The sequence below is a fragment of the Rhinolophus sinicus genome, chromosome 14 (genome assembly GCF_057876585.1).
Source record: "Rhinolophus sinicus isolate RSI-liver-muscle chromosome 14, RSI-T2T, whole genome shotgun sequence".
Taxonomy (NCBI): Eukaryota; Metazoa; Chordata; class Mammalia; order Chiroptera; family Rhinolophidae; genus Rhinolophus; species Rhinolophus sinicus.
This window is the reverse complement of record NC_142514.1, coordinates 45,536,750-45,551,066: the sequence shown is the minus strand read 5'-3', so window position 1 is coordinate 45,551,066 and position 14,317 is coordinate 45,536,750. Positions and strand designations below refer to the sequence as shown.

Sequence of the window (14,317 nt, the reverse complement as noted above, 5' to 3'; positions counted from 1 at the left end):
GGCAATTCATCAAGGTGACAATGAAACAATGTTGAATGAAATGGTCTTGAGTGAAAGAATGTTATTTGAGGACCTGCTGAATTGTACTGTTTTTTCCTAATCATGCATACTTATAATAAGGTTTATAAATTAGGTACAGTAAGAGATTAACAAAAATAACTAATAATAAAATAGAAGTCATAACAATATACCGTAATAAAAATTAATGTGAATGTGATATATCTCTCTCAAAATATCTTATTGAACTGTATTCACCCTTCTTGTGATGATGTGAGATGACACAAACGCCTACATGACGAGATCATACAAATGGCTATGTGATGAGATGAAATGAGGTGAATAGGCATTGTGATAGCATTAGGATACTGTTGACCTTCTGACAATACATCAAGAAGAATGGTCAAAGCCATGAAGATGTCATGTCTTCATGGCACAAATTTAATGCCTTTTCCTTTCTAACTAAGCACTTATCATGTACTGGGACTGTAGCTTTGGCAGTTGGAGGTGGTGCGACAGCAAAACTAGCACAAATTTCTTTTTTCTTTACAGTTTCACAGATAGAGGATTCATTCTTACTGTAGATTTAGCAACCTCAGAATATGATGTTTTTTCTTTCCTTATTACATCTAGAACTTTTACCTTTTCACTTAAAGGAAGCACTGTGTGGCTTCCCTTTGGCATGTCTGAATTGCTTGCGTCACTACTCTTGTGCTTTGGGCTATGATTAAGTCAAATCAGGATTACTTGAACACAAGCACTGTGATACTGGTATGGTCACCTGTTTACCTGGTTGACCTCTAAGTGACTGATGGGAGGGTACCATGTATTGTGTGGCCGTGCTGGACAAAGGGATGGTTCTCATCTTGGGCAGGATGAAGCGGGACGGTGGGAGATTTCATCATGTTACTCAGGACACTGTGCAATTTCAAACTTGTGACTTGTTTATTTCTGAAATTCTTCATTTACTATTTTTGGACCACACTTGACTGTGGGTAACTGAAACCATCCATGGAAAGGAAGACTGCAGATAAGGGGGGGAACTGCTGTACTTCACAAAAATCAAGTAGATTGACTGTCTTTGATCTCTTGGAGTTTTTATTATTGTTTTCCACAATTTTTATTATTATGTTTGTCAGATTTACTTTTCTGTCTTGACTTGCTAAGTGCCAGCTGAGGGGTACAAACAGGAATGCTGCAAGGTTTCAGAGGAAGGAGCCTTTATTTAGTAGGATATTTGTGGAGAAAGTTAGATTATCCGTATCTTGAAGTATAAATAGGACCTAGTCAAACAGAAACGTGTGAAGGGACATTGTAGACAAATGGAATGGCATTAGGAAAGTATATATGGGATGTTTAAAAGTAGATAATTTTAATTAGAGCTGAGGGTTTGTGTTAGGCAAGAAAGTGCTTAAAGAGGTAATTGGGGGTCAGATTATAAAAACCCTTGAATCCTTGGAAGAGATTTGGATTTTGTTCTGTAAGTTTATGCTCTTTTAATTGGGGTGCATGTTCTTGTGAGGCCACAGCTCTTTGGGATGTACAAGTCCACAGCATAAACATGACACATCTTCCAGGGACATCACTTTTTACAAGATTTGGAGAGGAATGACTATTTTTATATGAAGATATGTTTATGGAGTAGAAAATACCATTCTCATGTAATTTGAAGATTTTAAAAATTAAGATGAAATCCTAGTAAGATTCTAAAAGAAACTGGTGCTTACATCAAGCCTTTTTATCCATAAGCTATAAAGATATGTTTTCATTGTCCTCGGTTGTTATACTCTTTTAATGGACAAGTTTGAACGACACAGATGAAAGTAGTATGCAGCCATTGTAAATTTGTTTTAGAAAGATTGAGGGGAGATAGTCATAAAATTAAGAGGCCAGGCAGGAGACTATTTAGATAATTTTAAGACTCAGGTTAAAAGCAGTCCTTGGTAGTTTTTTTGGCAGTGGAAATGGGAAGGAAGCTTATCAGATTAAGAGACTTTTCAAAAGAATATTGTATTGAATTTAGTGGCTTAAGGTACAGGAGAGATGGTTTACAAAGTTAAAGCCAGAGCTGTCCTCCGGGGTTTTAAGCTTCTATGATTGGGAAGCAAGGTAATGCCATTAACGGCTATGATGAAGCAAGGAGGAGATCCAGTGGAATAGGGTAAGATAGGGTAAGGGAGGGAGGACCAGCCGAGACAGTAAGGCGTTGATGAATTTATTTGATATATTGAGTTTGAGGAGATATAGGATATCCAAAGGCGAAATGGCAAGTATGCCTCCAGTTCTCCAGAGGAACTGGAGAGAGATCTGGGAATAATACGTAGATTCAGGAACTTTATTCATGGAAAATAAATGAGTCTATGAGAGTAGATTGAGTTTCTGAAGGTAAAAGTAGAAGAGATGATTGAAGATTGTGCATTGGCCCACAACACTAAATACTAAGAAGGAATAAGGCTATAAAGTTGGAGTCAGGTTAGAGATAATTTGTGGAGAGTGTAGTAGTATTGTAGAAGCAAAATGAAGGTCGAGTTTGAAAAAAGAATATTGTTACTCGTAAGTGGTAGAGAGATCAAAGGGTATGTGGACTAAGAAAGGGCCTTTAGATTCGACAATTGTGAGTTAGTGGTGAAATTAAAGCACTTTTGGCAAAGTACTGAGGATAGGACACAATTTTGTGCACCATAAAGAAAAAATCCTTTCTCTTTCACTTCCATAGTCATCTCTCAATTCGAGTTTTATATGGAGAAAAAACTTTAGTACTCTTAAAAAGATCAAAATGAAACATGGTAAAAAATTGCAATACAAATAGAGTTGGTATATTAATTGCATTATTTTGCACTTGAAAGCTTCCAGTTTTTTTTGTGTGTGTGTTTTTTTTTCCGTAAAAAAAGCTATTTTGTTGTTCTAGCTCTACAAAGTCAATTTTGACAGGCTGTGGTTCTGAAAACTAAAACTTGTTCTTGTGTATATTCTTTTGTGCTTTTTTGGAACAAATTATTTATGTAGGATCCATATAGATCATATATATTTATATATGTCATATATTTTTTATATATGTCATATATATGTATATATACTGGGTAATTTGAAACACATAATGCTGAATATTTATTGATTGGTGAGTCACTACATAACTTGGGCACTATATCCTTTGAAAACGTATTTTAAAAATACTGGCAAGTGATATTATGGTCAAAAGATTTACATCGAATAATCCTTGAGGATTTAGATTTAAATTATTTAAATTAGAAATAACAATCACACTTCTAATAGATGTGAATAAAAACTACAAGAATTTAAATTTCTATAATCTGGGGGACCTTTTATTAAAAGTCTTTATTCAACTTGGAAACATACATGTCTCTGAGGCTGTTTAAACATTCAGTAATTCGTTATGATTTTTAATTTTATTTGAAAACCTATGCATCAGCATTAGAATCACACCATGTCCAGGGGAATGAATTATTAAACTTTAACTTGATGTCACATGCATATTTATTCTTATTCTATTCTGTTAAGTTCCCTTTAAAATGATTTGTTTTCACATTAAGTGTTAAAATATATAAAATGAATACAGTATAGATAAGTTAAAAAATATATGTTAAGGTACAGTGATACCTGATATGAAAGTCAATATGACTTAGTAATCGTGATCTACTGCATTTATTTAAGACAGTAAACCTATTTCAATACAGTATTTCATCCTGCTTCATTTGGCTTCATAAATCATACCAAACATTTATTCCAAATTATTTCATAGCAAAATGAAGCATCAGTTTAAAATTCATGTTATAGATTTTCACATTATGAACTGAATTTTAGTTTTGCAATTAACAATATTACAGCATTTAAGAATTGTATAGTTATCAGTCCTTTATATTTATTCAAGTTTAGAGTTTTAGCAAGAGAACTGGTTTTTTAAACTCTGGAAGTTATGAAATTAGCCCCCATGATGACTTTTAAAATGAAAATCTCTTTGTAAGTTTTTTATTTAAAAAAGTTACTTAAAAATTTACCCATTGATTAAAATTTAGATTGTGACCATCTAAAATTTGATTGAGAAAGGTAAATGGTGTTCATTTAGGAGATGTGATGATATGTTTAATCTTAACTTGACAAGAATCTATTTCTGGAGCCTTCTATTAGGGATTTAATACCAGATTATTAAACCACAGTAATTTGGGATGATTTTAACGTTTAATTTATTGGCTTTTTAATTTGCCTTAGTTCATTCAGCGCTTTCTGAATCTGCTGGATGGATCAACATTTTGGTTGATTTGATAGAGTATAACTTTCCATTTTGAGACTTCCAAGATATTCCTCTTCTTTCCAGCTTAGTTTTTGCTCTTGGCTTGTTATATTTACCATTTAGGTTGTTTTCCCCACATACATCGTGCCACCACCAGCCTCCTAAAGAATATAGATACACAATTTAATTGATACAAACTCATATGTAGTTACTGTTAATTATATTTCCTCATGAGTATCCTCTTTTCTTATAAATATGACAGTGTTCTATATACATATCTTAATTTTAAATAATCTGTACAAGTCTCATATACCCCACCAAAAATAAAATATCTGAGATATTAGCTAATACTTTGGCAAGATAGTTTGAAGATAGGATTGATAGCTTCATAGTATTGATATTAGGAAAAGGATACCTGAAAATCTTTCTGGACAGTTGAAGTGTCCTTTTGCTTTGTGATCCCAAGTAGAAAACATCAAATCTTTGTGTTCTGGGAGTGCATTGGGGACATTGCCGGTCATTTCAGTTAGGTGTAGCATATAGTTGGTTTCATAATTTCCCAGGTGAAAAGAATATTCAACATAATACTTGGTGTTTTCCCAGTCTTCTAGCTCAATTCGTAAAATGTAATCAGATTGCTTTACTATGGAGTATATCTTCTCTAGACCCAACCAAAATTCTCCTGAAAGAAAAGTTGAAAGAATCTGTGGATTGTTCACTGCAGATTAGGTACCAACAGTTTATTTTCTTTTTTTGTTGTTTCGACAGTAACAGTCTAAGTAAATGAGCTGTTTTGGTTCGAATGCCTTGGTTGTTTTAGAGTCTCTTAAAATATTTCTTTTTAAAACAATTTTATTATAGTTATATACAAAAAAATGTTAAAAAATATAGCTAGACCTGCCTAAATCTGATAATCCTTTCTAAAATGGATATTATGAAGCATATTCCACGGGTAAAACATATCAGGCTATTACAGATATTTTTAGGTTTGGTCATAGGTAATATATTATCTCTCCTCTAGATCCTGATATGTACAAGCTTTACTATCAGCTATTTATTAGCACCCATACAGTATCAAGAGATTTGTTAAGAATTTCCAGAGACCTGGATAATAATAATGTAATTTTCCTCAAATATAGTCTTGGCCTTTGATATTTGCTTGATACATATCTTTCTTTGTAGAAAAAGGATAGAATAATTTTTTAAAAACATTTAAAATTAAAATGCATAATTCTTCACAGCTTTTCTCTATAATTTTGAAAATTATTTTTATTTGGAATTAAAAACAACATAAATCCAATTAGTAGGAGACTTTATTTTAAGGATTGCAAGGATAAGTGGCTTACATTTTTTTTTTAATCTCGAATATAATTTAATGGGAAGGCTGACAAAACAGGCCAAACACTAAGATTGCCACCAACAGTGTTCTATCAATATATTTTCATTTTGCTTATGAATAGAAACCAGGAAGCAAGGAAGTTGGCTTTTTCAATACCAAGCATATAAATAACCACCACCAATGGGGAAAGGGGCTGGGATTTGCATAGTTGGGAAACAGAAATTTGGTACCCTAACCAACTTCCTATGTGCTTCCAGAGCGTCATTATAAGAAAACCTAAATATAAAGATGTGAACAGAACCACTTATATTCATGCATAGACTTTTTAATGCATTATAAATGGCTGACTTTCTTACAGAAATAACTGTGTGCCGTGGCCTTAAGTGTCAGCCTTTTATTTTTCCATTACACTCTTAGAAGAAGATTTGGAGCTACAAAAACATCACTGAATATACCTTTTAGTTAGGGATTTAACTGGTACTTTGAATACAAACATTTTTAAATAGTCAAATAGTACTGAGTGTTTAAAATTTTGATATAATAATGGATGTTTTCCACTTTATAAATGAGTACTTACACATCATTCATGGATTTTTATAATAAGCTGTTTGAATTTGAGACCTCCTATTTATTTTTATTTTGCTTATTTTATTTTTTATCTTATTTTGTGGGCAAATATAATTTTCTTTGAGCTAATTTATTTTAAACCACATATCTTATAGTATACATTTATAATATTAAAGTGATTGAAATCTAAATGTTTTGTGTTGTACATCCGACAGCTTCATCTCTTCCAACCTCCAAATAATTGATATTTAAAATGTTAATAAGAAAATAGAGGGGCCAGTGATAAGGATGGTGTACTTCATAGCTCTTTCATAGCTTTTACTGTGTAGCAAAGCACATAGCACTTAATCAAAATTGTCTTTGATATAATTATAATTGTGATAATTAGCAGCCATCAAATTAAATTGAGATAAATATACTTAAGAACAGACATGTAGTTATGAATAACATAATCAAATAAAGACACTGTAATAAGTAATTACTAACAAATATGTAATTATTTGTTAATAAGTTCTATGAAGGCCGGGACTGTCCCTCATTCATAGTTGCATTCGTAATGCCAGTCCATGATAGATTTTCAATAAATATGTTTAACAAGTGAATGAATAAATGAAGTCACCTTACCATCAAGATTCCCAAAACCATATTTGTAGTTTTCCCAAGTTTCATTGAAGTTTTGTGATCCGTCTATTCGGTGTTGAATTAATGTCCATGAACTACCTGAATATAATGAACAAATGTGCACATTTTTAATAGATTGATATTGACGCATGTAACAAAATACTGTTAATTTGGTTTGGTTTTAATTGGTAGCTGTGTAACATAGTTATTGTTATCGTAATGACATTTTATTATTTATTATGGTCCCAAGAAATTAAGTGAAGGGCAACTAATGAATTTGTCTTAACTGATTGATAATAGTCATTTCAGATTGTTTTATGGAAAAAGATGGAGAATATTGAATAAATGCATGAGTAAACATATGAAAAAACAAGACAAATATAAGTACTAGATCTACATAACTACCCATGTTATGTATTTTAGTTATAAATTCAGAACAAAGATAACAGGATTAGTTTTACTCTTGGGTAGTGAGTAACCTGAGTTAACTACTGTCCATTTTCTCAGCAGTCTAGTTTTACCTGATTTAACATCACAGTAGACATTAAAAACTTGAGAGTTGCTGGGTTTAATGGAATAGATGCCACTTGTATGTTCGCCTTTGTTATAAATGGTGGTACAATCAACAGGAATGTCTAGAATCAACAAAATGTTATTACATAAAATATAGTAATAAGAATGGTATCTGTAGAGTTTGAGATTTTACTCAACATTTTATAGAATTATGGTGAATGTAGCCTTTAGCCTTTTTCAGTAATATACTGTGTTTTCCTGAAAATAAGATCTAGACGCACAATCAGCTCTAATGCGTCTTTTGGAGCAAAAATTAATATAAGACCCGGTATATTATATTATGTTATATTACATTACATTACACCCGGTCTTATATAATATTATTCTTATTATTATATTATATATTATATTATATTATATTATATTATATTATATTATATTATATTATATTATATTATATTATATTCAGTCTTATAGTAAAATAAGACCGGGTCTTATATTAATTTTTGCTCCAAAAGACACATTAGAGCTGATTGTCTGGCTAGGTCTTGTTTTTGGGGAAACATGGTATTACTCAAAAAAGTACATTATGCCAAAGCATTTTTATTAGATTGCATGTGTATGTAAAGAATATCAAAGTAGTTGTTACCAAACTGATTTCTTTTTAAGAAAAGTGACAAAATGAGAATTTTAAGCACATTATATTTGCTAGATACAGGAAGAATATAAATAAAATACCACATATGAGACATTAATATAATGTTTGGCTCATAGATGTTAGTCACAGATATGTGTAGAAAAAGTGAATATACATGGAGGAAATTAATAGAGATCTTTTTTTCTGTATGAATTATGTGAAAAATAAATGTGTTTTGAAAATACATCATTTTGTTGAAGTTCGGTTGGGAATGGAGACTTTGTTTCTTCATCTTTGTTTTTCTTATGAAAATTTTCAAGCAAACAGGAAAGTAGAAAGAAATATCGAAGAAAATACCATAGTCTTTCCATTCATATTCAACAATTATTAACATTTTGCCTTATTTGCTTTATAAAAACACATATACACAAGTGTGTATTTTGCTGTGCTATTTGAAAGTAAGTTGCAAACATCATGACTCTTACCCCTTAGATATTCCCGCATACATCTTAAACACGAGAGTATTCTCATGACTGCAATACCATTATGACATCTAAGAAAATTAATAATAATTCCATATTATCTGATATCAAGTCTATATTCATAGATCCCTGATTATCTTAAGAATGTGTTTATAGGGTTAAAACACCAGGTCCAATTTAGGTTGGCATATGCTTTGGTGGATTTGTCTTCTTACGCTCTTTAAGTCTAAAAATGGCCCTGAGAATAGGGATTTTTTTTTTATGGAAATGTCAAAGATAGAAGAAGAATTTGATAATAGCTTCGAGGAGGAGACCAAATTATCTTACCATCATGTTCTACATTTTTTGTTTCATTTAAGTGAAGAGAGGGAGTAGTTCTTGGTGCTCTTGATTTAGAAGGAAGAGAATTTTCTGTGGATTCTTGAACACCAGTTCTTCTTAACTGATGAAAGAATATAAATCTACTTTTAAAAATGGTACTGACTATACAATTAGGGGAATCTGGGTGAGGATATTAAAAGTACAACTTTTATGCATCTTTTAGTTCATAATGTGTTATTGCTTTTGATGTTAAGAAGGATAAACAAAGCTACACAGATTGTACAGATGACCTGTACTCAAAATATTTAACCAGGCACTTTATTTAATAAGTATCAAAAAAATAGAGAAAGAGAGAGCAATGTAAAGAAACAGGAATTGGTTAAAAACCATGAAGACCAAAGGCAGAGACTTTTAAGTTTAAATATTTTAATAATTTCTATTCATGTGAATAGAATATCGTTGTATTCAGTAGCACGGGCACATTTTAAATTTAATAATTCTCAGTTGTAGGTCTTACTGTTTCTTGGACCTGCCATAAAGACATAGCACATAATTTGAATAAGGCTGCTTTCTTGATAGTTTTTGACATGTAAACATATATATAGAGATAATAAATTGGCAGGTTTATTTGCTTACTTTCAGGATGTTCAATATTTCATTGTTGTTAGTTTAGCAATAACAGTTTATTTTTGTTTAAAGTGTGCTAGGTTTGCAATTTATTGGCTGATAGCTTTTCTTATTGATGGTGTGAGAAAAGCAGAGTATGTATGTAATCTCTTGTGTTATTAATATTAGTTTTTTGATGTCAGCATAAATGGCATTTCCCAGGACCTAATTCATAAAGATCTGTTGTAAAGTTCACTTACCTGGGTAGTTGTCTTTTCTGCTAAATAACTATGTGATCTTAAAGTCACTTAACTTTTTAGAGTTTTGGTTTCTTCATTTAAACTTGAGGAAGTTGGATCAGATGATCTAAGTCTTCTTCCAACTCAGAAATTCATTGTTTGAATTCTTCATACATTTTATTATTAGATGCATATCATTTTATAATAATGACATTTTACGTTTGTGAGCAGGTTTGTTTTATCATAATAAAAGATACAGGAAAAAGAATTTAGAAAAATAACAATAAGAATGAAATTACAGAAATCAAAACGAGTCGGCAAAAAATCTTTGTGGACCATTAGGAAAAAAACTCTATTAAGTTAAGATTCATAAATTAGCAAAAATAATGTACTAAAATTATGAGGCTCTACATTACTGAAACATAATGATGTGTTTGTTTAGTGGGAATTGGTAATAAAATTTGTTTTATAATTCTTGACAACTATTTGTTTTACCTTTTTCTCCAAGTCTGTGTTATTTTTGGAACTCTCTTGAAAGACTGTTTAATAGTATTTATGCTAATTAATATTTTTGAATTGTGGTACTATATATTGGAATGCTTAGATTCTGACAGCTTTTTTTTTTAAACAGGTATCTCCCTCACCTAGCCAGTTGTTTACGTTTTAGATTAATTATATTGTTGGGAATTAAACTTTAATGATCAGGCACCCAGTTTCTAATAATAATGATCATAGCATGTTTCTATTGACTTCTTTGTGCTGAATATGACATTACCTTAGTTCAACATATATTTATTAAGTGTCTACTATGTGTCAAACAACAATTTGAAAAATGGAAGAAAATCCCAGTACTCATGGTGCTTACATACTTGTGCAGGGACAGACCTGATAAATAACTGAAATACATATTATGTTAAATACGGTTAAGTGCTAAGGAGAAAAAAGAAAGTAATGAGGAAGTAGCAGGTTTCAAGGATGGGAGTAGGAGATTGTAATTTTTAAGTGACCTAGGAAGGCTTCATTGAGACTTTTATATTTGAGAAAGACCTAAAGGAAATGAGAATGGACAATGCGGAACCAGGGAGAAGAGCATTCAAGACAGAAGGAACAACAAGGGCAAAGGCCCTGAGCTGGCAGTATGTTTGATGTTTGTGAGTTACAGTGAAGAGGCCAGTATAACTGGAGAGAGGAAGTCAGTGGAATAAAAAAGAGTCCTGGGGTCTTACAGGCTAGCCTGAGTGAAATGGGAAGCCATTGTGGGGTTTTGAACAGAGAGATGTGATCTAATTTAAATTTTTGATAGAATCACTTTGGCTGCTAAATTGAGGATATGCTTTACATGAATTATTTTTTCCTCACAAAAATCCTGTAAGATAGGTTCTTATTATTTTCTTCACAGAGTAAGTGAGGGAACTGAGAGATAGAGGGGTTAAGTAATTTATTCAAGGTCACACAGAAGTTTTAGAGTCAAGATTCAAACCTAGGTAAGTATTACTAGCTTTCAAGCCTGCAATTGTGTAACAATTGCTAATATGATCCACTCACTGTTCAATTTAACTATAATTATTTAACATTGTAGAGTTTAGTGTTTTCATAAACCTAAATTTTATGTAAAAGTTTGCATCTACCATTAAAATAACTGACTTACCTGATTTTCTATTTCTTGTATTTGACTGTGCTGTTGGTTTAATTGTCTATATTGTTCTTCCACGGTATGGAGAAGGTCTTTGATGCTGTTGTCTTGCTGTTCTACAAAAGTCTGGACATAGGTTGTAGGTTGGTTAGAAGTTTCTTCTTTCATTTTTTGTTAAATTAGACTTTTTATTTCTTATAAGACTATCACAATCTAATTTTTAAAAACTAATAGTGGATTAGAAAAATGAATATTGTTAATCATTTTCTCTTGTATATTTCTTTCAAATAGCACTTGCTTTTGTTGTTATGTTTCTTTAAAAAAATGTACTATCTCTAAAATCTGTTTTTCTGAACTTTAAACAACTTCAATTAAATAAGAAAAAAGAACAGTATTATAATAAGTCTTTACCATTTACTGTATTACTTTTATCCATTTTAAACATGGAAAAATAGTTTTAAGTTATATTCTTTTAACTTTTTACTTGCCTCCAGTAATTTGCAATACTGTAATAATTTAGTGTTCTAAATTATTACTTAACTGATTTGTAATTTTCATCTGAAATGTCAAGTTTAGTTTATAATGTTAGGGAAACAAAAACCAACATAAAATTATAATAGAAAGTTTTATTTCCTACTGATTTTTTCTTGAAAAAATATAGTGTTTCAACAGTGCAATGAAGTATTTAAAGTAGCATGTCTTAAAATATATTTTTAAAAGATCCATGTTGGAAAAAAAAGGATCCACATTGCAAATATAATCATTAACCCTTTTTGGCTTCTACTTACTTTAAGTGAAGTTACTTCTGGGTGTTCTTGAATTTCAGGTTGAGTTTTAATTAAATTGGTTAATTGCTCCTCCAAATATCTCACTTTTTGTTGAAGTAGAATTTTTTCTTCTAGGAGGCTTTCAAGTTTTGAGTTGATTTCAAGTGACATATTCTTCACTTCTTCATTTTTGACTTGCAGTTTAGATGTAGTTCTTCTAAGTTCCTGTTCTTCTTCTTTAATTTCATTGGTTTGCTGTGATAGGTCCCAAAAAGACTGATCAAATATGTTGAGTTTTTGAAATATATCATTAATTTGGCCCTTAGTCTTCTGGACAAAGTCTTTAAGACCATGTCCTAACTGAAGAAGGCCATTGGCTAAAAGTTTTACATCATCTAACATAGCAAATCTTGATTTTGGCTCTGGAGATATAAAATCAAATGATGAATAGTCTTGGTCAATTCTGGAAGCAATAACTACAGGAACAATAAAAAGAAAGAGCTTAATTAGATACATTTTTTTTGTCTTAATTATTCAATTTCAAGCAATTTGGGGCTAGTTTTCTCCTGCAAGCAAACCTCTGAGTTCTGAGCTCTATATATACCACTATTTGCCACAGGAAAAGTTAGATTGGCAGGTGAATGTAGTTAATCATTAAGCTTTGTAAACTTGTACGAATGTAACCTTCCACATTGAGTTGGATCAATGCTAAACGAAATCAAAGAAACAAGCAACTAACTTAGTAGGTCATTCTAAATTGTTATTCTATTTAATTGTGCTGTAAGTTACATTTCAGTGTTATGAGAGCTACCTGTTTTTAAAAGCTCATTTAAATTTGTCATCATTTTAAAAGAGATTTAAAAGTAAACACCAAACTTTCTTAACTGCTAAATTCATCATTAAAGCTCAGGAAAAATTAATGAATTAAGTATCCATTTCCCAAATTATATTTGGAAAAACAGGGAAACTGTCCCATCCCTAAAAACTGCCTTCTCTGTGAGGCTTTCTTCCACTGCTGTGGGTGGTGGTAATGGCTCTCTGTGCTGCAGTTTCATGGTTCTCTGTATAAACTAGCATATGATTATGGATTCCTTGTTGTTTGTTAGCATGTATTTTTGCTTCAGATGATCTATGTTAACCATATTTGTATATTGTCACAAAATCCCATACATTAAAAGACATTTCACCCCTTTTCTCCATTAGATTCTAGCCTCTTTTCCATGTCCCCACTGAAAGACCAGTATGTGTTTTTTTAAGGTCAGAGCAGAATTAAATACTTCCAGTGTCAGAAACCATTTGCCCATTATAAATTTTTCTGAAGTTTGTGAGCTTGGTAACAATTTTAATAATGTAAATTTAACAAAACCAAAAAATTAGCAGTATGTTTAAAAATAAATGTTCCACTGTGCTTCTTCTAACTTAGTGTAGAAGGAAAAATACTGAATACTCCAGTTAAATGATACGTGATTATCCTTCTTGAGTGTTCATATTGAAAACTTTTTGAGCAGCTAATAAATCCTATAAAAATCCCTTATCTTCACAAATAAGTAAAGTGTAATTGTTAGAGTGTGGGCTCTGGAATCAGACTGTGATCTGGGTCCAAAAGCCAGGTCTAGCTGCCTGGCCTTGGACAAGTTACTTAACCTTCCTATACCTCAGACTCCTCATCTGTAAGTTGAGGTAGTTACAAATATAGTACATACTTAATAGGGATATGAGAATTAAAAGAATATATGCAAAGCGTTTAGGACAGTGTATGGCAGATAGGAAGTACTCAAAATGTTTGTCGTTGTATCACATGAAACAACCTTTTAACCTATGGGTGTCTGTAAAATCAGCCCTACCTGAAATAAATTTTCATAGCCTTTCTGCAAAGGGAAAAGCTTTAATATAATGAATTTCAGTTTAAATTGTAAATTGTCAAATAAAACTTTACAAAATGAACCATTTCTAAATTTCTACTCTTAGAAATGCCTCTTCCTGGTATAGAGACCCTTTCTTTTGATGATTTAGGATTGAGGGCTTTTGGATATAAAATATTTACAGTAGAGGTATATACCTTAGTGGTTAAGAGTACGATTATGGAGAGAAACTGGCTGAACTGGAATCCTGGCTCTGCTGTTCTTCAGCTGTGTAACTCTTGGTCCAATTACTTAGCTTTTCTGTAGCTCTCTTTTCTTGTCTGTGAAGTGAAAATAATATCTACTTTATTGGGTTGTATAAAGATTAAAAATTAATATTTTTAAAGCACTTAGAACACTACCTGGTGTGGTAAACACTACACAGTATTGTATGTTAGCTTTTTTTTGCAATTGGAAAACGATCAGTGCATTTATGTACATACTG

General features: G+C 31.5%; 2 protein-coding genes across 13 annotated transcripts in view; one reads left to right on the top strand and one right to left on the bottom strand.

Annotated features, from left to right (window-relative positions):
• The window catches only part of DOCK7 (dedicator of cytokinesis 7), a 188,340-nt gene that overhangs the window by 68,775 nt on the left and 105,248 nt on the right, over positions 1–14,317 (top strand). The window lies entirely within an intron of this gene.
• On the bottom strand, positions 4,183–12,562 carry ANGPTL3 (angiopoietin like 3). 2 transcript variants are annotated; one of them, XM_019731368.3, is made up of 7 exons: positions 11,993–12,561; positions 11,220–11,330; positions 8,733–8,847; positions 7,295–7,408; positions 6,777–6,872; positions 4,662–4,928; positions 4,183–4,407 (listed from the first exon to the last, which is right to left on the bottom strand). In XM_019731368.3, exons 1-7 carry the CDS (start codon positions 12,485–12,487, stop codon positions 4,226–4,228), a joined length of 1,380 nt encoding a protein of 459 aa, XP_019586927.3. In that variant the 5' UTR covers positions 12,488–12,561; the 3' UTR covers positions 4,183–4,225. The 2 variants fall into 2 exon arrangements, with proteins under 2 accessions (XP_019586927.3, XP_074190924.2); XM_074334823.2 differs by lacking the exon at positions 7,295–7,408 and having other exon boundaries at positions 11,993–12,562.

Bases quoted from the DNA above. Each gene is read 5' to 3' on its own strand.
- ANGPTL3 (XM_019731368.3), bottom strand. From the start codon at position 12,487: ATGTATCTAATTAAGCTCTTTCTTTTTATTGTTCCTGTAGTTATTGCT. The intron at 11,331-11,992 runs GTAAGTAGAAGC...ACCTATGTCCAG, and splicing joins CAGAAGTAACTTCACTTAAA to ACTTTTGTAGAACAGCAAGA. The intron at 8,848-11,219 runs GTAAGTCAGTTA...TTCTTTCATCAG, and splicing joins TACAAGAAATAGAAAATCAG to TTAAGAAGAACTGGTGTTCA.